The sequence below is a fragment of the Corvus hawaiiensis genome, chromosome 6, assembly GCF_020740725.1.
Source record: "Corvus hawaiiensis isolate bCorHaw1 chromosome 6, bCorHaw1.pri.cur, whole genome shotgun sequence".
NCBI lineage: Eukaryota > Metazoa > Chordata > Aves > Passeriformes > Corvidae > Corvus > Corvus hawaiiensis.
This window is the reverse complement of record NC_063218.1, coordinates 54,671,203-54,698,682: the sequence shown is the minus strand read 5'-3', so window position 1 is coordinate 54,698,682 and position 27,480 is coordinate 54,671,203. Positions and strand designations below refer to the sequence as shown.

The following is a 27,480-nucleotide window of genomic DNA, read 5'->3' as shown; positions in this document are numbered from 1 at the left end:
ACCCTGAGGCACAGGCAGCGCAACAGGATTAGAGGGTGATCCCAGACTCCAGACCTGGCAGCACTGACTCATGGTGAGGACAGGGGAAAAGTAAAAGCGCCAGGTCATGTGCTACTCATCTGCAATGCAAATAAATGGGGTGAATTCTTCTACAGCGAGCCATAAAGCAAGCAATCAAAGCTTTCCTTCCTGGAATGACAAGGGATTGGTGGCAGGTCCTGAAATCTGCAGCCAGGCGGCACAGGCGGAGATGTCAGGTTCGTTAGAAGCTGCAGCAGCTCCTGGCCCCGAGGCTGTGGAGCCGAGAGAGAGGAGCTGACGAGTTGAGCTTTAATAAGTCACAGTGAAGTGGGGTGGTGAAAAAGGATGGAGGGGAATGGGAGATGATCTCCCCAAGGTTCTTGCCTGAGACCCGGCACATTGGGGTGCCCAGGTGTGACTCTGAGTTCTTTCTCTCTTGTCCCCTCTAGGAACCAAGAAAGGAGATGGTGAGAAGGCGGCGACATGGTCCCAAGAGGCTCTGCTGTCGACATCTGTCGTTTTCCGTGGAACAGGAATCTGAGGCTTCTCCACGCTGAGCGCTTCTGTGTCACATCTGCTACCACACCCTGAAATCAAACTCGGCAGCTTAGGTGAACCAGGCACTGTACAAACATGTCAGACTTGCCTCCACCCCTTTTTCTTCTCCCGCTTTCTCCTGCCGTCTTTCTCTCTCAAGTTTATCGACGCGTCAGCGGATTCCGGTGGCGGAGCATTCTCACTTCACCTCTGGTCACAGAGCAATGAGGAGTCAGGGGTAAGGGCCCTCCTGCAGATTTGGGGATCAACATTGATTTGCTTGCTTGCTTTAAAGCCGTAACAACCGTCCTAATGGCCGCTGTTTTGTGGGATTTGTTCCCTGTGTTTACGGAGGACTGGGTTTGTCAGTTTAAACTAAGTCTCCACTTCCCAGTGGCTGTGCTGCCTCGGCTTAACCCCTTCCCTTCAGAGCTGAGCCGTGCCACTGCCAAGGATTAGGGTAATGATCACACGTGTGTTGGCAGTGACAGCCTGGGGTGAAGTGAGAGTGGAATAGTTCAGAGGGGTCATACAATATTTTCTCTCAAGGGATGCTTCTGGAAGGGAAGAAAAACTGGAAGCTGGATTCCTTTGGGAAGGAGTTTGCTTCATCTTCACTCCTATAGCCCAGCAACACCGTCCTCCAATCGGCTTTGCTGCATGACAGTGGGAGAGTTTACCTCCAGACCCTTCTTTCTCCTCTCCCTTGGAACTGTCCACCACCGGCATTGTTGCAGCAGGACTGCCCGTAAGATCCTGTGGTTTTTACTTTCCAGGGTCTATGAGGTGGGACTACATGTGGGGCTGAGGTCCAGTGGTTCAGTCAACGGACACTCAAGAGGATGGGGAACGTGGAGGGAAAATGCCTTGTTGAATCTTGCAGGGTGATGATCTTAAAACCTTGGGGTGAAGAAGGGGTTAAAAATTATTACGGATGATGCTTGAGAGAGCAGACAGCATGTCAGGAACATGCATACTCATCGCCTTTACAGGAGACAGAGCAGTATCTGCTCTTGAGTATCTTGTATCTGCAAGGACCCTCACCATACCTTACAGAGAGGTCTGGTTAAACCCCTCCTGTCTGTATTCCCAACCTGCTGGCTGCTGTGCTGGCCAGGATCCTTTCAGAATACCTCCTGAAGCTATGCTGGAGTACTCGTGTGGGGCTGGGTGTGTGAGTGTGTTTTGGCTGGCTGAAAGCTGCCTAATCTCGTCCTATTTAAGTTACAATATATGGTTTTATTGAGCGTTTGTACTTAATTATTTTTGTCAGGTAACCAATGCATACAGGCAAGTATTTGCAATGAGACGAAACAGTCCTGTCTGTTAATATTTGCTTTCTTCTTTGCCAGGACATTAATGCTTTAATGTATTTGGGGACAGAGCACTGAAAAAACAGAAGAGCAATTTGTGTCTGGTGAGTGCAAGCTCTCAGGTGAGGCTGGGGGATGTACGGAGAGTAACAGACCTTTGCCCAGTCTTTGCTTTTTTGAGTTCGAGTACAACCTGAGTCAGCCCCTAACACAGCTGCTGGGGAAGGGAACCTGCTGCCTAGCTCTCTCTCCAGCCCTGTCCCATGGAAAAGTCTCATTCCTGATGGTGTGATGAAGCTTTATATTGATTTTAATATTCACTGCTGCCTTGGTATGTATGTCCTGCATGCTGTGTGAACAATGGTTCATGAATCTAGAAGTAAAGCTGATCACATAGTGGAAAGAGCTATCAGGAAATAGCTTGCTGGGTTAGTAACTGTGCTCCCAGATGGAAAGCCTGCTCCCTGCACAGGGGTTGTTTCTGTCTAGATGGGTGTGAGTATGGATGTACCTGGGAAGGCCACCCTGGGTCCTGCTGCCAAGGCTTGCAAAAACGAGAAACAAAACTTGCTTGGTCACAAAATGGTTTTCATTCCCAAGGAGAATGAAATTAATTAAGGAGAATTCTTTAAAGTTTGTCTGTCCTGCCTCCAATCAGGAAAAAAGAGCTCTTTTTAACCTACTTCTCTAATATGCTTAGGGAAATTCACAAGCAGAGAAAAGAGCTAAATATTTGTGTAAATTGCTTTAAACAAAATTGCTTAAAGCAGCTTGGACTAGCTTAGCCCAATTGCAAGTAAAAACACAGCCAGGCTCTGAGCTCTGTATTGCACTTGAGGGTTTTTTGGGTGCTCACAGGGGGGGTACCCTGCTGAAGTTCCATCTCATTTGGAGCAGCACATGAGCTCTGTACCTGGGCAGGACACAAGTGAGCAGGAGCACCTGAAGGCTCACCAGGAGTTGTGCTGCTCAGCACTGAAGGCTGCAGAGAGCACAGCAGACTCTGACACCTTGTCGGGGGCGGGGGGGGTTCTGGACTGGGGACTGCCTTCCTTGCCTGTGGCACCAGCCCTGCTTCAGTCTCACTGACTTTGAGTTATAATGGCATAGACTTAGTGCAATGGAGCACAAAATCAGCACTTGGCTGCTGCAGGTCTTGTTTTTAAGGAATTCCTCATTATGGTTTCTAAAGTTGCAGGATTACCATGTGGTTCGAGGACTAATGCACTGCTATTCTGTCTTAGCAATGATACTGTTGTTCTGTGACTGACCTTCCATTTGTCTGGCAAAAGAGAGCAGTGGGAATGGAGGATGCCCATAGACTAAAAGTTGAAGTCTATTTCCGTCAAAAATGTCTCAGGAAATTACACTTTCTCTAGGGCTCAGCTGTTTAACTTGTAGTGTTAGTAGTTAAATTATTTTGTAATTAATTGATGAACAGAGTGTAGCTGTAGCCAATAGCAGTCATTTATCTCATGTTAGGAGTGTACCTCAGGTTTTAATGTACAGAGGACTGTGTGAACACTCACAGTCATGGCAAACAGAGCAGGATAACCGATATTCCCTGGGAGAAGACTTGTCTGTTGCAATTTAAATTTGCATCTCAGTGTTGGCAGCAGTGAGCAGGAAGGCACTGACGGTCAGGCAGGTTGTGGGGTTTAAGTGAGTCTGTCCCTTCCGTGTTTTGGGGCACGCTGCCTGGGCTGCAGTTTTCCCATCAGTTATCCTGTGGGGATAACACAAGCAAACTGCCTTGCAGGCTGCTGACAGCAATTAAATATATTTGTAGCTCTCTTTGGGAGAACATGATGAGCATAACTAGGGACTGAGGACTGAGATTGTTTAGTGTTGGCTGAAAGGAAGTTTAACTCTTGCAACTCTATACTTGGGTGATCTGGGGAATTTCTGGGGCGTCTCCGTCAGTTCTTTGCTGTGCTGCTGGAGTGAGAATGCTTGTCCAGGACAGAGGTCACCAGTGCCTCTGCTGGGACAAGTCTGCTTGTGAGAATTTAGTCCTGCTCCCTGAGTGTGTGACTCTTCCTGCATACAGTAAAATCTGTGCTGTTCCCGTTTGCAGCACAGAGCTGCAGCTTCCCTCTTGTACCCCCGCGTGCCAGAGGCAGCTGGATCTGCGAGCCATGCAAGAGCGCACTGAGCTTCCAGTGCTTGCATGGAGCTACAGGACGTGGCGCCCAGTGTTGCAGCCCAGTGCCTTGGCTCCTTCCCCTGCCATGTGACCCTGCATGCCAGATGTGGCCCTTTGGCTTGTCCCAACATAACCTCTTGTCTGATATGTAAGGTGTTACTATTCATGTGAATTTTTGGAGACAGGAACTTAAATGTTCTTATTCTAATCTCAGTAGTACTTTTATGATGATTTTGAATGGATCTGTCACACAAGACAGTAGAGAGTTGAAGTCCTGAGTCTTTCAAGGGCTGTCTTGAAGCTCTGTGGTGCTTTTGATTAACAGCAAAATACAGCAACTTATTTTTAACCCTGATGCATCCTTCATGGCAAAATAATGTCAGTAAATCCATGTGGAACAATACAGCTGCTCTTTGGACTGGGATCGGGGAGGGGTGTAGGTGTGAGGTGAGTGTTAGAGGTGCAGTGCTGTGTGGTTTGGTATAGCCAGAACAGGACACAAGCCACAAGAATCACCTAAAAGGTGGGGGAAAAGGCTCAGAGTCGTCGTGGCTTTGGTCTCAGCCTGGTGACCTGCAGCACATGTCCTGCTGGCTCTGTGTGCCGAGGCCACAATGAGTGAGCTGCCTTCCCTGGTGATGCAGCAGTGTTTGGTGGCTTTACCCTCTCACACACTGAGCCCAGGTGGGAAAGGCTGGTCTTGTAATGAAGGCACTGGACTGCAGCTGAGGTTTGGAGGTGATTTCTGTTCTGTGCTGCTGGGTTCTGTCAAGGCATCTGGACCTATGTGCTGGTGTCCAGATGAAACCTGCGGTCAGAGTGTGTCTTGGCCTCCACTGGGGCCCTGCACCCATATTTTCTCTCTGTGGAAGCCAGGGTGTGTTGGGCCTGGATCTGGCCTTGATATAAAGTTAAAAAGCAGCCAGGAGACATACCTGGGAGATGTTGTAGATCTGCTAATCTAGACATAGCTGGGAAGAAACAGGGCTAGTAATTTTTTTTCTGTCTCATCTGCAAATGAGGATAATAATTCCCTTTCTTCACCTTTCGTCTGTTTAGATGAAACCTCTGGAGGGTGGGGCCTGACTTCAGAGACAGACACAATTGGATGGTGACTTCAGCTGGGATTTCTAGGGGACTGTAAATAATGGAAAACTTTGTTATTTGTCAAGGGATAAAGCCCATTAGCATCTGGGACATGTCTGTACTGGTTTTGGAAAGTTCAAGAGGTCTTTTCTTTGCAAGTGCTTTTATGTATGTCCCAGAATGAAGTTGGTATGGTACAGCTAAAACACATCTAAAAGTATGTAACCCAGCAGCGTCCCAAACAAGCTGAGCAAATAGGCGTTCACTGGGTTTTAGGTTTTAGTCCTAATTTATGAGCAAGGAACTGGAACAGGGGAGAGAGGCAGCACCAGAGCCTTCAGAAGCCTTCAGACCCTGCTCAGTGGAGGCACAGCAAAAAATGTCAAGCCGGTTGTGCTGTTCTTCTCATTTCTCAGAAACAAACCCACCAATATAACAAATATGTCTCTCCCTAAGCTTATTTCTAGTGTAACATTACAATCTGTGCTCTCATGTGTGGTTGGGCAGGATTTAGAGCATTACATCAGTATGCTGTGCTGTTGCTTTGCTCTGACACGCAGCTTTGCCATGGGGGCTGGTGAGGGAGAAAGGAGTAGAAGGAAAGGACTTGAAATGAGGAAAGGAATGGCGCACCAAGGAAATATCCACTCTTCCTTTAGGAGGATAAAAAAGTACTTCAACCAGTATTTCTAAAACTAGAATTGCAGACAAATGTGGAAGGTGTCAGGGCAGTGCTCTTAGATCCCATTTCAGATTTTGGACCATTTGGCTTTTCTTTCTCCCTTTCACTGACCCTTGTTGCCATTCCTTGCTGTGTGAAGTCACATTTGGTTTTGTCAGCTCTTTAGGGACCTAACCTGTCATTTCCCTTTGTTTGCAAACTGCTATGATCGTTTATGGCTTGTTTTAAATAATAAGAGTGTTGCAAACATGAGTATTTTAGAAGGTATGGGATGCAGTGAAATTCCATGTGTGCATATTCACACATACATTTGTGTGAACCCATGCATATGACATGCATGGATAATGGCCTAGTTAACCTGTAATCCATTTCAAATGTAGCACATGACAGTGACCTGAGTAGCAGAGTATGGAAATAACACATTTTTTCTTTTTATTGGCGGGTTCTCTGGGACCTTCATCTTCCCACTGCAAACTCAATCTGCATATTGCAGTTCCTCAGGTCCTGTAGGAAGAGTTCTCCTTCTCTCCCTCTCCTCTTGGAGCTAGGCAGAGCAGTTTGGCAGATCAGCTGTGGGAGGACTTGGAAATTACGGGAATGGCTTTCTTGAGCTCAGAGACCAAGCGTTATCTCTCGTCCGGGGCAGGAGGAATGTAGGGAGCTGCGTCCAGATCTGCGATAGCGACGCAATGAGCTGATGAACGAGTTCAGTGCTGCAGCAAGGAGGGGGAGGGAGAGCTTATTTTTAACTGGAAACTGCACGAGTGAGACTGAAGTAGCTCTGTGCTGCCGTGCTATCATCAAGTGCATGTGTGAGTGAGGGAGGGTACGAGCACGGGTCCGTACGGCGCGGTGTCCTAGCGGAACGTGTGGCTGGACGTGAGCAGGGTGGAGGCAGGTCGGGTGAGAAGGCAGTGCTCGCTGCTGCCTTTGTCTGGGCGTTGGAACGAGCCACTCCTGATAACATTTATCTGCTTTGTTTTGTTTTGTTGTTTTTTTCCGGTGGTGTTGCTTCATTTCTGTGCCCTCCTCCTCGGGTTGCCTGTCTCCCACCCATTCCTCTCTTCCTTACTAACTCTCAGTTCCCCTGCCATCCTTAATCTTCCCACCCCTTCCTCTCATCTGAGCCTGACCCCTCTCTCTTCTTGCCCCTCCTTCTCAGTTGATCCCTCCCCCTGCTCTGGATCTGCTGGCTGTGGGATTTTTTTCTCGTGCTCACTGGCAGATGTGACAGCTTTTGGAACTGTATCATCTAGGAACAGCTATATCTGGAGTTGAAAAACCTAACGTGGTTTCCCAGGGAGCAGGAATGGATCGCTGAGAGAATTTCAATCTCCGACTGCTTTTGTCTTGTGGTAGTGACTTTTATTATTTATGTTTGTGACATTTCTTACAGTACAGTTGTCAGCACTGAATGAAAGACTAAAGTGTAGTAGATTATTATAAAATCAGTGTCACAGTATTTGTGTTGTTATATTAAAGGGATGCTGCCTATGTTTAAATACAGGTTTTACTTGATTTACAAAATCTTATATACATAAAATGTTCTTATGAATTTCTTACTGACTTAGAGAAGGGCTGGTTTTATGTGTTTTATTTAACAATAAACGTTCTTTAGCTGGGTATTGGAAATACAAGTAAATAGGTCTTGCATGAAAACCACAAAGTGAAAGGAGACTGGTTAAATACAGACCTCCTCAATGAGATGCAAAACCTAGCAAGATTATTAGAATTCATTGGATTTCAAATAACTATTTTTAGTGTATGTATTTTGTTTGATCTTAATGCAGTTTACCTTTAAACCACCTGTCTGATCTCTTTATAATCAGGGATTGATGCTGACCATATAAAGCAAATGCCATTGGGTGCCTAGGGGTGTGTTGTATTTGGAGCTGATTACATTTTGTTGTTTTTAAGCTGTCTGTTTTAAGCCAATAAGGTAGATGCAGGCCATGCCAACCAGTCACTTAAAACTGACCATGAACTCAGTAGGTGCTCCTTTCTGGGTTTTGGAAGCATGCTTTTGGCTATGGGGTCCAAGTGTAGTCCATGTGTTGATTGCCAGGGATAGAGGTTTTATGTAAATATACAAATGTAGTGTTGTGTTTCTGCTTCTGCAAACTGAGGTGGTGAAACAGAGCCACTGTTCTGGTTGGGGCCAAAATATCACCTGGGCTTTAAAAATTTGCATTTTGAAGCACTTAAGCCAGAATAATTTTTCTTATGGGGAAATACCTGACATGTTCAGAAAACCATTGATGCTAAAAGTGCTATTGATTGTGACATTTGTAACACCCTGTTTCACAGGACCCTTTGCCACATGAAGCACTTAAAAGAGCAAACTTGTCTGCTATGGCCTGGGTATCTTCTCATTGTGAAGCTGTGAGAGTAGGAGCAGGAGAGATACTGGTTGAAATAGTAAGATCACTGGGATCGCTCTGGCTGGGTCAAGGTGGATCAAGGAGCTGTCATACCTGACATGTAGTCAAGGATTCAGAACTGAACCACTTGCTGTAATACTACAGAGATACTCCCTGCTTTCCTTGGAGGCTCTGAAGCTCCTCAGCAGCTTCAGCTGTTGGTTTGAGCACTAACACCACAAGCTATTAGACTATCTTTCTTTTCTGGGATTGTCTGCACTTTTTTTCCCTCTGACTTTAGTCTTGATTATTAGTTAATAAGCAGCACCTAAGGGGCCCAAGAGATGAATCAGTGTGTTTGAGGAGCTGCAATACCGACCTGGAGCACAGACACCCTTCCCATAAGCTCTCCATTAAGACGTATTTGAGTTTTCATTGGAGCTTGTTCTAAGCAAAGATTATTCTGGCTGCAGAATCTTCTAGGCAGAGCAGTTGCTTCTAGCCTCTTTTGTAAGTACTTTTTTTGTTTTTTAGTTTCCTAACCTTTTGTTTTCTTTTTCACCTGTGAGGTATCTTTAGTAGGCTGTTGCAATGGGACAGTGTGTGTGAATCCAAGGATGGATTGCATGACTGGGAGGTTAGATGGAGCAAAGGTCCTTCTCTGCCATACAAACACTTCCTATCTCTGTAACGGCAGGATTGTGGTAACCAAACTGGGAGCCAGTGTGTATTGGATTTTCAAGACCCCAGTCTAGCACCAGGGTGCAAAGTCATTGTTCAGCTGGCGGCTGCACTTTGCTCCCTAAACAAGTTTAGAGTGGGACAACCTGGAAAATGTTTGACATAGATTTCACTGTGATGTGCTGATTTTGGAGACTGGTGTCCTCTAGAAGTGTGTTCATGTCTACACCACAGCAGGTTATCTCTCTGTCTCTCTGACCCTTATAAATATTTATTCAGCACAAATAGTTGGATGCTGAGGTCTTGTACAGGGGAAGAGTGACTGCTACAAAGTTGAAGATTAAGTGGCAAAAATCTTCAGTCTGATGTCAGGGAAGAGATGGCATTCATAGCTGTAAGCAGTGTTAGTGAGAGGCAAATGCCAATAGTAATGTTGTTTGTGGAAGAGGAAGAGCATATAAATGTTATTTTTGTTTCTTGGTGGATGTTAATTGCTTTAAAAAGCATGTGCAGCTTTTTCCCAAAGCAGTGAATACAGTCATAGAACATTTCAGAAGAGAAGGGACCTTGAGAGGCGCAGCCCAACCCCCCTGCTCAAGGCAGGGTCAGCTCAGAGGGTCAGGCTGGATTACTCAGGGCTTTGGCTTTGAGAGTAAACCCCTGAGGATGGAGCCTGCCCGGGCAGGCTGCTGAAATGCTGGCCTCTCCTGGTCACAGGAAAGCTTTTCCTTCTATCCTGTCAGGACCACTCCTGTTTTGATTTATGCCTGTCTCTCACTCCCACCACTCCCCACTGTGAAAAACTTGGCTCTCCATAAAAAAATCTCCTTACCTCACCCTACCTTCACTATCTGGTTTTTGTGAAGAGGTTGTGTCAATGTCAATCCATTGCAGTCCTCCAGCTTTCCCACCTCTTGACTGCATGTGGAACTCCGGTTCTTCCTTTTCTTTCATAACTTCCCAATTTCAAAAAGGTCCAATCTCTCAGCTTTCTATCTAAGTATCTATTTTTGGTTATAAAATTCTTAATTCTGATTTTGGATGTCTCCTGTGTTTGGGTATATTTCAGTGTTAGGTGCTTCTGGCTTGTTGCACTTGCACTGGCTGTTCACACAAGCTGTCTCTCTCAGCCCCCAAGGGAAAGGAATCTTAGTTTTTAATTTTAGCTTCTTCAGCTACCTGCTGACAGAGTTTGATTTCCACCTACCACCTCCTCTCTCCCTCCTGAGCCCTCTGTCTAAGCAAGAAAAACTGAGATCCAGAGTCAGTCTCGGGCAGCTCTTCCTTTGGCAACAGCTCTGCTGTATTTAAATGGGAATCAAGTAGATATTACTTACTTGGCGTAAGCAGTGAGAAGAAAACCTGAGCCCTGTTTATAGCCACCTTAAATTCTAGCTTTGTGGTGGAATCAATGCTGTCTAACTGGCTGGACTCCAAGCCATTTAATGTAGGTAAACAGGTAAAATATAAATATGTATCTCTAAGTTATTGTTTTTAATCATTTTATCAGGTAATATGAATTTGTAGAAATAAAGGAAGTCACTAGAAATCCCACCCCGGTCATGAACCTGTGAGGTGGCCTTGGGCAAATCATCACTCTCTTGGTGTCTGTTTCCTCATCTGTAAAAGCAGGTGATCAGCTCCTGTTAAAGTGCTTTTTGCTGGAGAATGTTCTCAATACAACATAATTAACTCATAGAATTGATATGTGATTTTACTGGTTGGGCACTTCAGCCCTAGACAGGCACTGACAGCGTTGCCTTCTCCTCTTCAGGCATCATGTTCCGCAAGAAGAAGAAGAAACGCCCCGAGATCTCAGCCCCGCAGAACTTTGAGCACCGTGTCCACACCTCGTTTGACCCAAAGGAGGGCAAATTTGTGGGCCTGCCACCTCAATGGCAGAATATTCTGGACACGCTGAGGCGCCCCAAGCCAGTGGTAGACCCTTCAAGGATCACGAGGATGCAGCTCCAGCCTATGAAGGTAAGAGAGGGAGACTGTTCTTTCCTGTTCCTTGGGGAGTTGCCTCCAAGTTGAGGAACTGTTTCCATTGCCCCATGAATGGGACCAAGAGCGGTATCTCTATGGAATTCAGTGGATAGCAGGCTTTGATAGCCCAAGGTGATAGGAACTTCATCAGGAATAAGGACAGTAGGATCCTGACCTGTTGCTGTCAGTGTTGAAATAACCAGCTGGCTGCCTGTCACTGTGACAGGGACTTGTAAAAGCTCCTATGGTGGCTGACAGGACCAGGATGCGTTCGGCTGTTGTACAGAGAAGCCAAGAGAAGAGTTCATGGAGAGACCTGTTTTAGCAGGTTTGTCGTTTTCGTGGGTGAGCAAATTTGGCTGGTAATTAAGTTGCCTGGGAAGCCTGAGTGGGAGAGAGAAAGCAGGGTAGTGCTGCCTTGCTGTTCATCGACAACAAGTAAGGACAACAAGGACTAAGCTAGGGTCTGGACTAAAATGGTTAATAAACCGGCATTTTAATGGAAAGTGGGACATAGTAATGGTAGAATGTCCTTCAGTAAGGGAAAACAAGTGATTCCTGTAGATGGGTGGTTTTAGATGGCTGCTGGTACTGGCATCTGGAAACTGCGTAAGTGACAGCAGGAACATGCTGTGGGAAAAGGCAACTTCATGGTGACCTCTCCGGAAAGGAAATGAAAGATGGTGACAGAAATATTGTGCTTAAAGTCTTGCTAGCTTGGGGGAGGTTTTTGTTGCCAGTTAAAAGAACCCTATGGGGGCCTAAAAACTGAATGGTTCGTTGTAAAATAGAGATGTTGCTACTTGGGAATTTAGGAGGGATATAAAAGAGTTGTCTGTCTGATGAATATATGTGTACAGGTGCTTAAAACATGGGGACTAAAGGGGACTATATTTGGTATAATGCAAGATTTAGTACATAATCAAACCTGCAAATGAAATGGCCCATCAGGATCTTTGAGCAGATGCTGTTTTATAAAGGCAAAACTTGCTTAGGAAGAAAAGGTGAAAAAAAAACAAAAGGCAGGAGGTTATTGCCTGGTGTCCTGAATGTGCTTTGAGGTTCAAAATGTAGTAGGGGATAGGAGCACAATCCAGAGAAGAGATAAAATGTGTAATAAGAGACCAACTTGGTTAGATCAGGAGTTCTTTAATGAGTTTAAACTGCAGGAGGATTGCTCAGAAGGGTAGAAACTAGGTCAAGTTACAAAGGGCAAAGAGAAAAGAAATTCATGTAGAAGCAAAACTGGAAGGCCAAGGCACAAAAAGAGATGTTATTCTCAAAGAACATAAAGGGCACTAAGGAAGACATTGTGAGTGCACTGAGGAGGATGAAGGAAAGAATTTGTTCACTGCTGATTTTGGAAGAAAGTTATCAGATGACACTGAGAATTCCTAAGTGTTTAATGATTATTCTCTGGTCTTTATTAAGTGTGATCAGTGGGCTGACAATTAGCATGAGCATGAAGGGATGAGAATGCAGGCTGGAAAAAGAAAAGAACAGGAACAGAAATGAGACTTAGCTAAGAAGTTGCATATTTTCAAGTCAGTTGGGCCTAATGAAATTCAAGGAATTGCAGATCAGTCAGAATAATTTCTATCCCCAGAAAGAGACTGGAACAAATAAGCAAGTAATCTATTTGCAGCCGCTTCCAAGGAGATAGCAGGGTAATAGCTGGCAGCCAGTATGGATTTATCAAGAAAAGAGTCATGTCAAGCAACCCAATTTTCATCAATCACAGGGTAGGGGGCTTTGGGTCAGGGAGAAGTGATAGCACTCCCCTGTATCTTGACTTCAGTGAGGCTCTGGACACTGCACCCATGGCATTCCCAGAGCAAACCAAGTTTCCTCAAGTATTAGGCAATGGATGCTCACAAAATAGTGTGAGGCATCACTGTTGAAACAGAAATGTGTGTGAAGAGATTTCCTGGAGTTCACCCTGAGCCTAATGCTGGTCAGGACATTCATATCTGACTTACTAAACCTGAGGATGGTAAAAGCTGAAAGCAGGTGCAAATCCTTAAGAGAACAAGGACAGAATACCCAACAGGCTTTAAAAACTAAAGAATCATCTTAAACTAACACTATTTTTCCCAGTAATTCCAACTGCAAACACTCTCTTAGACTGCATAACAAGGCTGACTGTTTCTGGTAAACGCCATTTGAATTAATTCCTGTTCAGTGATACCAGTCAATTAGGTCTTTTTTTTTTTTTTCCAAGTGCTAGTTGGCCAAGCCCTCATATATAGTCCTGGATTCAACTATCAGAGTAGTTCCTGGGTTTGTGTGTGGCTTATTAAAAGGTGCTTTTCTTGTTACAATTTCTGAGTTTTGGTCAGTAAGGCATGATCTATGTAAGAGCATTCCATATAGATTTGGCTCCAATTTGGATGTTTCCTCATTAATCTGATGCAGTCCTTAAACACAGCAGCAAAGCAAGATTAATTCACATCTCCCCTGTCTGCTGGGGCTAGATCTGACTTCATGGGAGTGATCTGAGTCTATTTCTAGGGAGTTTTAGCTAGAAGGGGAGGAGAGCACTGGAGTGGATTTTCTGGAGAGGCCATTGCATGTTGTTGGAGACTTATTATTTTGAGAGTACACACGTCTTTCTGGAATTACTTTTGTCCATTCTGGACAAAAAGTTTGTGTCCCCAGCACGATGTTCCGTGACAGTAGCTGGGCTGTGGAGGAAGGGGTGTGTGAGTGGTGAGGGAGTAGGAGTGAAGACCAGAATTTCCAGCTGCAGCTGGTGTGTGTGCTATGGAGTGAGTTGAGTTGTCCTTTCTTCACCTTGTTGAACAAAAATCTTCTGTTCTGTCTTTCATTCTCAGACACTGAGCAAACCAGGCGCTCATTTGTGCACTGTGGTGTCATTCTGTTGAAATTGCTGGAGCTACTGTGTTGCACCAGCTAAATATTAGTCTCAGTATAATTAATTCAGCATGTTTAGAAGATCCCTGGAGCTCAGTCAGCAAACAGGAGATTGCTGTCACTCCAGGGAAGGACTTTCCTCAGGCAGAGGTTCATGAAAGTGTAGGAGTGATCCTGTGCTGCAAATTTCTGTGGAGAAATGAAACATTTTGGTTCCCAGCACTAGAAAAGCTTCTGTAAGCTTTTCAGTTCCAGAAAAAAAACAAGGAAGAACGCTACATAATATACCAACAGCTTAAAGTGTCCTACTTGTACAGAGCTGGTGCCTGTTTGGATGGAAGCCTTGTTCTTCAGCGTTTGCTTACAAGGCAGTTGTGGGCTGCTGTGACCCTTTGTTCATAGTTTTTAATTATAATAGCTTGGCAGAGCAGAGCAGGGAGGCAGAGTTGGAACAGCACGGTCTGCACTGGTCAGGATTGAGATGTATTAGCAGAAATTGAGGAGAAGCAGACTGAGGGAGGCTGATTACGACGCTATTGAGCGTGCTTCAAGGGAGAGATGAACCTTGTGTTGGCACAGCAAGGGTGAGTTTTGCAAATGGAGCTTGCAGCATGCTGGAACTTCTGAGAACTAGTATTTCAGGAGCTTGGTGAGTGCATTAGTGATGTAGTGTCACGCAGTTTCAGCACAAGAAAGCCAGGAGTTTTGAAATATCCCAGTTTTGCTTTTAGAATGTGAGCACAACAGCAAAATTGACTGTTCTGGCTGACAGCACTGCTGTTCTCTGACAGTCCTCTGACCCAAGGACTCCTTTTTTATCCCCCAGTAAAGGATGATGAAACAAAAGACAAAAATTTGTAATTTTCCCTGAACTCCTTGAGTTGTCTTTAGCTATATGTACAAAATTTAACCTTTGGCAAGATAAACTGAGCCTCAATTCTTACAACTCTGACTTGTTTCTCACCTTCCCTTGTGTTTCCCAGACCGTGGTACGGGGCAGCACCGTGGAAGTGGAAGGCTACATCTCTGGGTTGCTCAATGACATCCAGAAGCTTTCTGCCATCAGCTCGAACACTCTGAGGGGCAGGAGCCCCACCAGCAGGAGGAGAGCCCAGTCCCTTGGGCTCCTGGGAGACGAGAGACCCCCAGACATGTACCTTCAGAGTCCTGAAGGAGACTGGGCAGACAAGTATGGGAACTACCTCAACTGCAATGGTGGGTCCAAGGTGGCCCGGAGGCAGACCATGTGGCCGGATTACAAGCCCCGCCTGGAAGGGCAGTCTCATCCCAACGGAATGGTGACAAAAGCCCAGTCCCTGGGGCCGTCGGAGTTCCAGGGCACCGATGGCAGCTGTCTGCAGCGCGCCTCGGGGCTGCAGCATGTGCCCGCTGTGCCGGGGGAGAGCGAGACGGCGATGAAGAGCCCGGAAGAAGGCTGGCTTCAGCGACAGTCCAGCGCCAGGCCCTCGGGGGAGGGCAGCCCCAACTCCAAATCCCGGGAGAACAGCCTGAAGAGGAGGCTCTTGCGCAGCATGTTCCCCTCATCCAGCGCCTCAAACAAGCCAGGCCCTCCCCTGCAGATCAAGGTAAGCGTTATTCACTGGATTGCAGTGTTGACTTTACAGTTCCAGAGGTTACATATACAGCAAATTTAATTGCAAACATCAGGCAACCATCTGTTCTTGTTATGATTAACGTTGGAATCAAAATAGTCCTGGGCAGGGGAAATGTGTGGTCCGCCTGAGCTTCACGAGATGCTGTGAGGCACAGCTCAGGATGGCAGCCAGATCTCCAGCAGACGGTTTGGCGGAGCTGCGGGAGCGTGGGCTGGGAAGGACGAGGGGTCTTGGTCGTTACCTTCTGCGAGGTAAAGGCGTAACTGCAATGCCATTCTGCTGGCACCAAAGAGCCTTTGCCATTTGGGAAATTGCCATGATTTGCATTAGCAGTGTATTCTTCTGCCTGTGCAAACTAGAGCTACCTCAGGAGAGTGTGTTGGTTATAGCTGTATCTGCCGGCTGCTACAGCAGCAGGGTTTGCATCAGCACCCACGGTGCTGTCACACAGGAAATCAGACTGTTGGATTTTGGAAAGGGTGGGACAGCTCATAGCTACTGCTCCCCCAGGAAAGCTGTCCTGAATGGATGACTCATTTCTTGCTAAACTGCAGAAAATCTCTGGTTCCTGGTACTGGATAGGAAATGCAGACATTGCTTCTTTTCCATTCTGGGCTGACCCAGCACCCATCTTCTTTGCATGGCTTGTCTGGTGGCTTCAAAGCTGGTGCTGGGCCAGGCTGATTTCCAGCACCTGTGAAGTCCCTCAACTGGGAGGACAATGATAGGAACCACTGTCCGAGCCAACCTGACTGTTCTGAAGGGTGTTGTACGAAGGGGATGTCTCCAATCCAGCGTCTTGCAGTTTGCATAAGGATCCAGGCTCAAGGTTTTGGGCACAGTGGGTTTCCTTTCCAAGGGAGAGGATTTTGAAGGAATGCAATCCTTGTGTAGCACAAACTGCACTTATTGCTGTCTCAGTAACTCTGGGCTGACCTACACTGATTGGAGGCCTGTCCCTGAGTACCTGGAACTGGCCACTTCTGTCTTCCCTAGACAGTGTCTTTGCCAGGCTCAGCCCTTCCACAAGCAGGAGCAGAAGTTACCAGCCAAGTGGATGTGCCTGGGAGTGTTTGAACTCCAGCTGTTTGTCAGAGAAGAGGAGTAGGGAGGACCTGGAAGATATGTAATCTATCTCCCTACTCCAGTAAGGGATCTGTACCATCCCTGGTAGGTGTTTATCTAAGATGTTCTTGCCAGCCTCTGATGATGAAAACCTGGATCTCCTGCTCTGATGGAGCTGATGATGTGTGAGAAATGTGTAATTGCAGATGAAAGGGACAGGGATATAACTGAATCATGGAATCCCAGACTGGCTTGGGTTGGTAGAGATCTTAATGTCCATCCAGTTCCACCCCCTGCCATGGGCAGGAACACCTTCCACTAGACCAGGCCGCTCCAACCTGGTCTTGAACACTTCCAGAGATGGAACACCCACCACTTGGCTGGGTAGCTGGCTGAAATGGGAAGGTGGTGCCTTGAAAGGCACCGCGGGAAGTTTGAGTGCACCTTCCTTATGAAGGGAAGGAGTGGGACAACCAGTGACACCTCAAAATGTCCCAAGACAGAAAACATGTACATGGGGACTGTCAGATTACAGGAGCAGGAAATGAGACTTGCGCGTGGTTAAACAAACCTGTGTGAGCTTGCACACGTGTTGTGTACCCTTCTGCACCCTCTGGGTTATGTAAAACTTTTTTTTCTCTCTCCTGAGACAAAACAAGATTTGGGAAATAAATTCTGTGTTGCTGTGAGCATGTCAGCACAGGACTGCAGGGGTGGAGCTGGTGTACAGGGAGGAAGGAACTCCTGACAGGCAGTTGTATTTGTGCTGTGCCCTGATGCCGCTAAATTGTGTTTTCCAGGGCCTCTCCGTGTGTGAGGCTTATGCAGATTCTGCTCTTGACAAAAATCCTTGATTAAAACCCAAAGTGTGTAGAATTAAATCCTACACAATTATTTTCTGTCTGAGACAGGGAAAATGAGTGCTCTTGTAAAAAATTCTCGATTGGCAATTTTCAGTTCCCATGCCCATATTATTAACTTTATTAATAATCTCTCTGAATTGTGAGAGAGAAAAAGCTTTTTGCTTTGAGGTTTTTATTTTACCCTATAATATAAATGATGGGCTTGCTCTTTCTGAAGTTGCTTCTTTGACAGATCCACTATTATTTTGCATATATTTATATAAGTATAATGTTTATTTTACATATATACATGTACATATATAATGTATTTTGTACCCCACCTGCTAAATGTTCTTGAATTTTAATTAATCAATGTTTCCAGGAGTATTAGCAGGACAGTATTTATCCTTCCTGGCATGGGAATGCATATCCTGAAGCCACATTCCCACAGGCTGTGATCTTACTACATCTCCTACACTAAACAGGGTTGGGCCTGCTTGTCATTTGAGTGGGAGGTCTCCAAAAACCTCGAGCACTGCTAATCCAAATTCACTGTAGGTCAGTTGTAAGTCAGTGAGGTGGCAGGTGGCTCTGTGTAGCTGGAGTCTCGTGCTGGCGGCCTCCAGCTGTCCTGGTTCCTGGTGCTTTTCCCAAAGTGGAGAAGCTAATTCCATGCCTGATCGACAGGAATGCTCTGCAGGTAGCAGTAGAAAGTGCAGAGAGTGTTTTCAGTAGGCAGTGTAATTACCCAAAGGGAATTAGGCCAAGACATCAAAGTGATTTACAGCCTTGGCATGAATCCCCTTTCCTTTTATACAAAGAAAGATCAGAGGCACAGAGGGATAAAGGATTTTCAAATTCTCTGCAGCACAGGTTGCCCCTGAGTTTTGGTGGCAAGGTTGGAATGCTTTTTAGCAGCTGGGGTTTTTTTCTGTGGGTTCTGTGTCTTGGTGGTTTTTTTTAAAGCATGTTCCCTTTAAACTGTCTCGATTTGGAGTAAAGTGTAACACCCATTCCCTAAGGGATTCTTGAAGATCTGCATCCAAGGATATCTTCATCCAAGCTATATGCTGGGCAGACCTGGAGACAAGAACCTGAAGCTCTTGACTCCAGTCTGCTTCAAGGTGTGCTGGGGCAGAATGGGATGACACAGAACTGATTCCTCACCTTGCTGCTTGCTAATCCAACCATCACTTTTTCTTTCTCTCACTTTCCTCTTTGTCCTTCTGGAAGCCTAATGCTTTCTTCAAGCCCCAGCAGTGGGGTTCTCCCCACAGCCCTGCAGCCAAAGCCCAGTCTCTCCCCCCAGAACAACCTGCCTCTGAGTTCCCCAGGATGATCTCTGAAGCTGGGACTCCCCAGAAGTCCCCAACAGCAGAGAAGGCTGTGGCAGTGCCACCAGGCCGGCCCTCCCCGGCAGGGTCCCCCAGGAACCGGCAGACCCAGACCAGTTCCAGCAACCTTCACCTGCCCCAGGACTCTGCTGGGAAGGGGCAACCACCCAGCGAGGACCCCGTGGTTGTGACTCACGAGCAGTTCAAAGCTGCCCTCAGGATGGTTGTGGACCAGGGAGATCCCAGGACATTGCTGGAGAATTATGTCAAGATTGGGGAGGGCTCCACAGGAATTGTGTGCATCGCTCGGGAGAAGCACTCAGGGCGTCAGGTGGCCGTGAAAATGATGGATCTGAGGAAGCAGCAGCGCCGGGAGCTCCTCTTCAATGAGGTGAGTGTGCTGAAGTCAGGGGAATCCTGCTGTCCACGTTGGAGCAATCAGTGTGGCAAAAGGAGGAGAAGAGCAGGATCATCTTCCTCTTGGTAGCATTATGCTTATACCAAGAACAGCTATTACTGGGGGGATGGAGGCTCTGTGCTATGCTCACAGGGCTGTGTGCGCTCACTGGGTTGGATAAGATGAAGTGTGGTGAGTAACTTTGTGGTGGTCACTTGTCCACTGTGGTTTTACAGGTGGTGATAATGAGGGACTATCAACACGTCAACGTTGTGGAGATGTACAAGAGCTACCTTGTGGGAGAGGAGCTCTGGGTGCTGATGGAGTTCCTTCAGGGAGGAGCCCTCACAGACATTGTGTCTCAGATCAGGTACAAAGCAAAATCCCAGACATCAACATGGGAGAGCAAGAGCAGCAGAGTGGGGATTTCTGGGACAAATAGTTTCCCTCAGAGATCTTGTGTTTGCAGTGCCCTGAAACTACTGCTGTTTAAAACTGTTATCCATTTAAAATACGTGATAATACTTCTGATGTAGAAGGGACTAATTTAAAGTACTGATCCCTTTAGATACCCACTAGTCATCTCCTTGATGACCTTCCCTGTAAAACACAGTAGTCATAAAAAGTGTTGTTTACTATATCTGTTGAATCCTGGCCAGGATGTTCACTGAATAAGTATAAAGAGCAGGCAGAAATAGTTTTCAGTGGTGGAACTTTAGCCACAAATTCAACCTCACTAACTCCTCTGGAGAAGTGCAGCAGAGCCTTGAGATCTGGACTCCTTCCCAAATTTCATTGCCTAAAGATAGCAACTACTAGACACTCTCCTAAATTTGTTTCCTTATCTACACTGCTTCATATTCAATAGTACCCAAAGCATTTCTGTAGGGCAAAGAAGTTGTTCTCAGATGGCCTCTGCTCCATCTCATAAGGTGTTCTGATGATGCAGTTACGGTGATCGTGTCTTACCCATGACTCTGGAGCACCCTCCTCCTGCTTCAGAGCAGTCCTGTGAGGCTGGAAACTGAGGCAGGGAATGCCAGTGGAAAGACTGACCAAGAAAGTCTGTAGCATGAAAGTTTCTTTTTGGAAGATTCAGGATTTTAATTGGATTACAATTAGGCAGTATTGCTAGCACTGGTTGTATCAGGTTTTTTAAAATCATCGTATACCTTTAGTTCACATACGTGCTTGGCCTAGGTGCTGTGGTGGGTTTAAGGCATGTGTCTTACTCGTTTGGTGGATTTAAGGCATGTAGCTTACTCTGTTGGGTTCTGTGTTTTGGAAGCACACCTGTGATAATTTTGAGAGGCATAAAGAGCCACATTATCCTCTGTAGCCTCCACAACCCCACCTGGAAGAAGTGCCCTGGAGACACTTACCTGGGGCAGGCCTGTCCAGAATTGAGTTCAGAGGCATCTCAGGGTCTGCAAGCCAACATTTAATCCTGAGGAGTGCTCAGTTACAGCTGACAGGGCCAGTGAAACTCTTGTAGCTCTTGGCTGGAACTGAATTACAGATAAAAAGTGATGAAGAGGTTTATGAAGGGTCTGTGTGTTTATATCCACCAGTGAGACCTCAGCCTAGTTTTGTTTTAAGAAGCTTCCTTTGAACCTGTTAATGAATGCTTGTTTTTCCACATGATGGAAGCAGGATCTGTTATAACCATAACATTTATCAGAAGTAAGCTGCAAACCTTTATCAGTTTTTCCCAGGGAGGAAAATACCATCATTGCTGTCATTAAACTTTTGCTGAGGGGGATAAGTGATTTACATCTCCAGGAGCAAGGTAATCCTCCAGTAATCTGTTTTACACTATGCAGTCACTTGACTGAAACCAAATTCCATATGTGACAGGGTGAAAATGCACCTCTTGTGATCTTCTGGAACCACAGGGCTCTCAGGTGGATCAGCTCAGGCACTATGAAATGAAAAGTACTGCTCCTAAAAACATTGGCTTCTGTGCTGGGAAGTCCCACAGGTAGCCTTTGTCCCTCTCCCTTTTCAGGTTAAATCATAAAGGCAGAAGTAGCCCCCTGCTACCCTTCAGATTTAGTTGCCGTGAGTGTGGCACAGTGCAGCTACAACCTGTAGCTGTCCTGGTTTGGAAGAGTAAGGTATGGGATGCCAAATAAGCAGCACGAGTGTAGATTTCTCAGCTGATCGTGTAGAAATGATTATGGGTTTAGAAGGTGCTGGTTTGCTGCACAGCTCTGCCTTCTGAGTGTTCTCTTCTCCTTAGGCTCACTTGCAGACCCAAATTTGAGGATGTTTCATTTCTCTGTCCTCAGCTGTGGGTTGTTCAGAACTACTGCTAGAGTTAGGCTGAGAATCCACAGTACTCAAATTGGGTACTTCAGCTATTCTTTGAAATAATTCACTCCTAGGATTTTTCAGTGTAAACATGCAGAGCTGTCACTGTCCCCAGGTACAGGAGAGAATTTTGATTTCTACCATTTTCACTTGATTGTGAAGGTTTTTGTATTGGTATTCTAAACAGCAAGAGCTTCTAAAGAGGAGGTTCTTGGGGCTCATATTCCATGTGCTAACAGAGTGGTAGAAATCAGAAGTGTCTTCCCTGCTTGTAGCTTCTGCTACCTTTAGTTAGGTGTGAGTGTACCCCAAGTGTCTGCAGGAAAGGCCTAAAGGATCCCTATATTCATTCTCAAATGATATGTTTGGATGTTTTGTGGATACAGTTGCACAATAAGCCTTGTGAATAATGGCTTTACTATATTTGCTTTAAAAAAAGCTGTCTCACCAGTTACTGCAGCACCTTGGCATCAAGCAGCACTGCTGCCTGTCAGAACTGCTTGAAACAGCATCTTGCAGAATGAATTTAGGTACAGAATTTAAAGTGCAATTTCTCTGCATTAAACCTATGAAAACTTAAAATTGTCAACCATAAAGTCAAAAATGTTTTCTGCAGTAACAGATATAGAAAAATGGTAAAGGTGAGATGGTAATTGTCATAGGGAACCAAAGTGTCTGTGCTTTAACCTCCGTGTGCCCCTGTCAAGGAGCACTGTTCTCTGCACAGTTTAAGTCCCCTGCCTCTAATTGCAGGCTGAACGAGGAGCAGATTGCCACAGTGTGTGAGTCAGTGCTGCAGGCTCTGTCCTATCTCCACTCTCAGGGGGTCATTCACCGAGACATCAAGAGCGACTCCATTCTTCTGACGTTGGATGGCAGGGTGTGTTTCCTCAGACAAATTGTTTCCTGTCTTCTGCTGCTGCAGCCTCCGTCTCTTATTTCCTTTCTGTTCCCAATCCCTTGTTTTCCCCTCGTCCTCTTACTCTGTCATCTTTGTCTTGGTGTTTCCCTCTGTGTTGTTTAAGGCTTATTTTTAAGGTTGGTTGCTTTTCTCTTTGTACAGGTCAAACTGTCTGATTTTGGCTTCTGTGCTCAGATCAGTAAAGATGTACCTAAAAGAAAATCCTTGGTAGGTACTCCTTATTGGATGGCTCCAGAAGTCATTGCAAGGATACCATACACCACTGAGGTAAGGGACTGCCTCCCTAATAGCAGGAGAGGAGCAAGTAATGGTCTGAAGTGTCACAGGAAAATAACTATTGGCTTTTCTAGGAAGTCTCTAGATTCTATTTAAAATATAAACCTGACTGTGACTACGGCTTTGATGGTGATGACATCAATATTTCCTAAATCGGTAGAAAACCAGATTGTTCTGCTTCCCAGGAGCAAGGCATCAACTTATTCTATTCTTACACCTAAAGCTTGGCCTAGACTTGTACCTGCTGTGGACAGATGTGGGCAAGGAGCAGCCTGTGACATGATAGGGATCAGTAAATCGATTCCATAAAGGAAGCAGGGGAAGTTGTGAGCTCTGAGGGGCTCCCCTCAGGGAAAGCAGACATGGGAGCTCTGGAATTCTGGGCAGGTGGCAGCAGACTGACTAGTTTTGTTTACCAACCAACCAGGTGTGGTACAAGCAGTTACTTGCACACCTTTACATGTTGCAACACCAGCATGGCTCAGTCCTGGGTGCAAAATTGACTTAGTTATACTCCTGTAAGGAGCCCCAAGAGCATTAAGGGCATCGGTGTTGGACTCTCTTGGTACCATTTGTCATGGATGGGGTGTTGGGGTCTTTGTGAAAGTGGCAAAACAAGGACCTGCTGCTCTGGAGTGTGTGTATTGATGTGACATTGTCTCCCACAGGTGGATATCTGGTCCCTGGGGATCATGGTGATAGAGATGGTAGATGGAGAACCCCCCTACTTCAGTGATTCTCCAGTCCAGGCAATGAAGAGACTCCGTGACAGCCCTCCTCCCAAACTGAAAAACTTCCACAGGGTGAGCATGCTGCCAAACACTTGTAAGCCTGATGATTACCATAGGCAAGCATCCATATCAGCTGTTCCCAGTGCAGCTGGCTGTGGAAATGGTCTTGCTAGGACTTGTTTCTTGGGGAACAGCTTTGGCCCTGGGGTCTTGGTGGCTGCTTTGGGAAACAGCCCCGGCCATGAGGGCAGCTGGGCATAAATGGAGAGTGCAGGTCAGAGCTGCTTCAGGTGGACCCAGCAGTTCCCAGCTTGCTGATGTCGACAGAGTAGCTTATCTTCCAGGGAAGGGAACAGGAGGATTCCTGCTCTTGGGAGTTTCCAGCTGCATGGCCTTCAGGACTACAAAGGGTTAGGAGAGCAGGAGAGCTCAGGACAGACGGGAACTCGTGGAGACACTGCAGCAGCTCAGAAGATGAACTTGGCTTCATGGTTTCTTAGGAAAAAGTAGCAGTGACATAAGAAACAGAGTGATCACTTTTCAGTGCCCTCTTAAAGCAGTCCTCCTTTCATTCCATGCCCAGCCTCTGAGATCAAACAGCTTCTGCAGCATCCTGAGCTACCCAGCCTTTCCAATTAATCAGAGCATCTGCAGCTGCTAAAACTGAATTATTTAAGAGAGTAGACTGCTGAACTAACAGCACACACTCCAACATCAACAGCTGTTCTTTCTTTTCTGCCTTTGCAACACTAATTAAAATTTCATGGTCACATTGTGGACCTGGTGCTTGCCCTCCTTGGGCAGTGTAAAATCATCCTGGTCTGGGTCACACCTTGCTTGTTGACGTGGCCCTGCCACAGGCTCTGACAGCCAGAGCTGGTTATGGTCTTGCTCTACTCCACTTTGTACTGGGAAGCAAACTGGCTTCCAGCAGACCTCTGACTTATAGGCCGGTGTGCATCCTCACCAGTGTCCTGCTGGAGTGCAGCTCCAGCTGTGGATCCAGCCTTCTGTTCTGGTGCCAATTCATGGCTCACTGTGGTCAGTGACTGCAATACTGGGGGCAGCAGGTTAAAGGGATGCCACCTAGGATAATCCCTGCTGGGTTGCTAAAGCATAGGCAGATTTATTGACAGGGATACAGGCTGGATCCTGGCACTCATCCTGAGCTGTGCGGTGCCTTCTCCAGCAATCCCAAGCAAAGTCATCCAAAGCGCTCCTAAGATGAGCAATAGCTCTGTGTGAACAGTATTTCAGGATCTACTAAGTGAACCAGAGCTGAGAAAATGCCCCCAGTCTAAACTGAATGTAATTATCAGCATAAATATATGCCAAGTTCATTTTTTATTCCATTTTAACAATGCAGAAGATGAAACCAGCCAGAGATGTGCAGGGTCTTGAAGTGGTGCTTGGGGGCTGGTGACTCTCAGGCTTTTACATCTCTTCCAAAGGACAAGCCTGTGAGGTCATTCAGCTTTTTGGTACTTATTCTGCAGCTTCTTCATCTTCTTGTACCATTAGCATGAGGGTTTTTCAGGCTCTTGGAACCTACTGGAGAATCCTACTTAACTACCTTTCCATAATCTGTGACCAGTAAAAGAATGGATTGATGCCCCCTTCCTACCCAAGTGATGTACCCAGGTAGCAGGAATCCTTTTTGAGCTGAAATCCAGAAAAGTTTAAGTAACAAAATGGCAAGCAGGAGTAACCCAAATGGAAGGACATTGCAGGCAGTCTTATCTCAATTGGCTGTATCCCATTCAAAAGAAAACAACCTAAGTGTTGTGCCTACCAGTGACAGAGAGTTAATTCCATAGCATAAAAAGCACGTGAGCTGTGTCACATTAATGGGCAAACAGGGACATAGATTGGGAATGTGCAGGATGCTTTTAACCACACCCAATTTGGCAGCCTCATGTTCCATGAGTTGTGCCTGGTCCCTTTGTGGGGTTGACTTGGTTGGTTGCTTTTTCACAGACCTCACCAGTTCTGAGAGACTTCTTGGAAAGGATGTTGACACGGGATCCATTGGAAAGAGCAACGGCACAAGAACTTCTGGATCACCCCTTTTTGCTCCAGACAGGACTTCCAGAGTGCTTGGTTCCCCTTATCCAACAGTACAGGAAGCGCACCTCCACCTGCTGAATTTATATGACGGGAAACTGTAGGGAAAAGGAATGGTTTTAAAAAAATATATAGAAAAAATTAAGAGCCCAGGCAGTCTCAACCTGTGAATGGTGCTTGGAAGTTGCCAGTGATTGTTTTGGAGGACGAATGTGAATCCTGTCCGTGCATCCTCAGCCTTCTGTGGCTTCTCCTTTGCTGAAGACAATCAATACAGACTAGATCTAAGTGAGACCAAGTCTGTCTCAAGGATAAAGCGGGTATTCCATGGCTTGGGGATCACTGCTGCCGAAGGATGGCATTCGAAAGTGGAGTCTGAAGCTGTGTATCTGAATGTCTGTGAGTTTCTGCACACCCTGGCTACTGACTACTGAGCTGGAGCGATATTTCCCACTTAGAAATGTGATCTTTGTTTCCTTCATTGTACACTGGAGCTGTGAGCTGACTCACTTTGGAGTACAGACCCCTTTAAACTCTCAATGCACAAAGACTTGACTTTTTTTTTTCCTCTGAGACCTTTTCACAGATGATTTTAATTTCCTTTGGTTAAACATGAACCTAGAAACCTGCACACACTTCCTTAGGGAGCAGATGTGATATGTGTATATTTGTTTCTAAGTGGCTCTCTTGCACCAACATGCTTCTCTTTTGCTGCGGAATATGTATGGTTTAGTGGTCAATCTTGAATCCATTTCATGACTTTAAACTTTTGGAGGGGGAAACCCTTGGATACGGGCCTCAAAGGGGACTCTATGAAGACCAGGTGCTCTTGCCACCAAAATCTTATGGTTGAAAATTCACCATTTGCAACATGTTGTGTGCTGGTTGGAATGTGAACAGCGTGTTCCTGTGGCTGGTTTCCAGGCACCTTGCTTTCCCAGTCCTTTCTCCCAGGAGAGGCTGAGAAGAGCTGCCCTGGGGCAGTTATTGGCTAGCATTTTGGGAATGCTGTAGGAGACCGAATGGAAAAGTTTGAGCTGTCCTGCATATCCCAGGATTGATTTTTGTGTTTGTGTGCTGCTGTCTGGCTATTGGTCTGCCCTTCCCCATCATCCCTTTACATCTGGAAGGTTTCTGGTTGTCTAAACAGCTCTTTCAGTTATTTTAACATAGTTTTTAGGTATTTTGTATGCTGCACTCTCTGGTCGGTGAGATCCTCAAGGTAATTGGACTCTAGTTTGGGGTTAACATTGTACAGTGATGGTGTGTGTTGTTGTGAGGTCTCAAGAATATATTCCTACATGTGGAACTGGGATCTTGTTTTGAAACTCCAGATACCAAGATATTGGACTTTAAGTTATTCTCAGGACAGTCTTGCTGTCTCAGAAACTGACCTCAGAACTGCGTTTTCTTCAGAAGATGTTCATAATCTGTCCTCTGCTATTTGCTCCAGCTACAGATCCTGCTTCAAAATTGAAGCCACAGTTGATTACTTGAAGTAATTTGGGATGGAATTCATCTGCACTGCTGCCAGCCATCAAAGGGTGGGCACCCAGTCTGCAGAACGTGTAGGTTGGCTCTGTAGCCCATGGGGAGAGGAACACCCCTGGGGGAACAACTCTGGAGGTGGTTCATCCCCTTGGCTCAGACACCTGCTGAAGGATGAAATCACTCTCACCCGTGGCAGGTAGAGAAGTGGTAGGGGTTTTCTGTAGACTGGATGTCTAAGTTTGGGGCTGATGGAGTTGGTTGAAATTAATTCATTAAGCTCCTCCTTAGCTGCACTGGAAAATTTTTGATGTAAAATGTTTCTGTATTCCAGATATATTGCTTTTTTTTAACACAAAAAAAAAGCAGGGCTTAGAAAAGATTTATAATTTGAAACAAACAGTCCTGCTCGTCTGTAGTTGTGAATCCTTTGCACTTGTGTTTTAAATTAAAGTAGTTCTTGATTTATTCATAAGCCTGTTACAGTGCTGAGATGCTTAAAAATGTGTCTGTAGTTCAGAGATGGGAGTGTGAACCTTGGAGTCTGCTCTAATGTCCCTGTTCTGTGGCTATGTGGCTTCTAAAACAAGAGGAGACTGGGGCAGGAGCCTGGATCCCAAGTCCTGAAACAAAGGTTTCTTGGACACAGGGGTGATGGGTTTAGCATTTAACACCATTTTATACTTTAGCCCAAATCTGACTAAACACAGTGAGGGAAGGCCCTGGAAAAACTGCATTCAAGT

At 46.0% G+C, this 27,480-nt stretch overlaps 1 protein-coding gene across 3 annotated transcripts; it reads left to right on the top strand.

Annotated features, from left to right (window-relative positions):
• The first annotated feature begins 575 nt into the window (after positions 1-575).
• PAK6 (p21 (RAC1) activated kinase 6) lies at positions 576-27,212 on the top strand. 3 transcript variants are annotated; one of them, XM_048307893.1, is made up of 12 exons: positions 576-796; positions 1,108-1,306; positions 1,911-1,975; positions 6,948-7,137; positions 10,601-10,809; positions 14,673-15,275; positions 18,446-18,937; positions 19,180-19,313; positions 22,010-22,136; positions 22,320-22,445; positions 23,123-23,257; positions 25,163-27,212. In XM_048307893.1, exons 5-12 carry the CDS (start codon positions 10,606-10,608, stop codon positions 25,328-25,330), a joined length of 1,989 nt encoding a protein of 662 aa, XP_048163850.1. In that variant the 5' UTR covers positions 576-796; positions 1,108-1,306; positions 1,911-1,975; positions 6,948-7,137; positions 10,601-10,605; the 3' UTR covers positions 25,331-27,212. The 3 variants fall into 3 exon arrangements, with proteins under 3 accessions (XP_048163850.1, XP_048163849.1, XP_048163848.1); XM_048307892.1 differs by having other exon boundaries at positions 6,948-7,140; XM_048307891.1 differs by lacking the exon at positions 6,948-7,137.
• Positions 27,213-27,480: the final 268 nt, after the last annotated feature.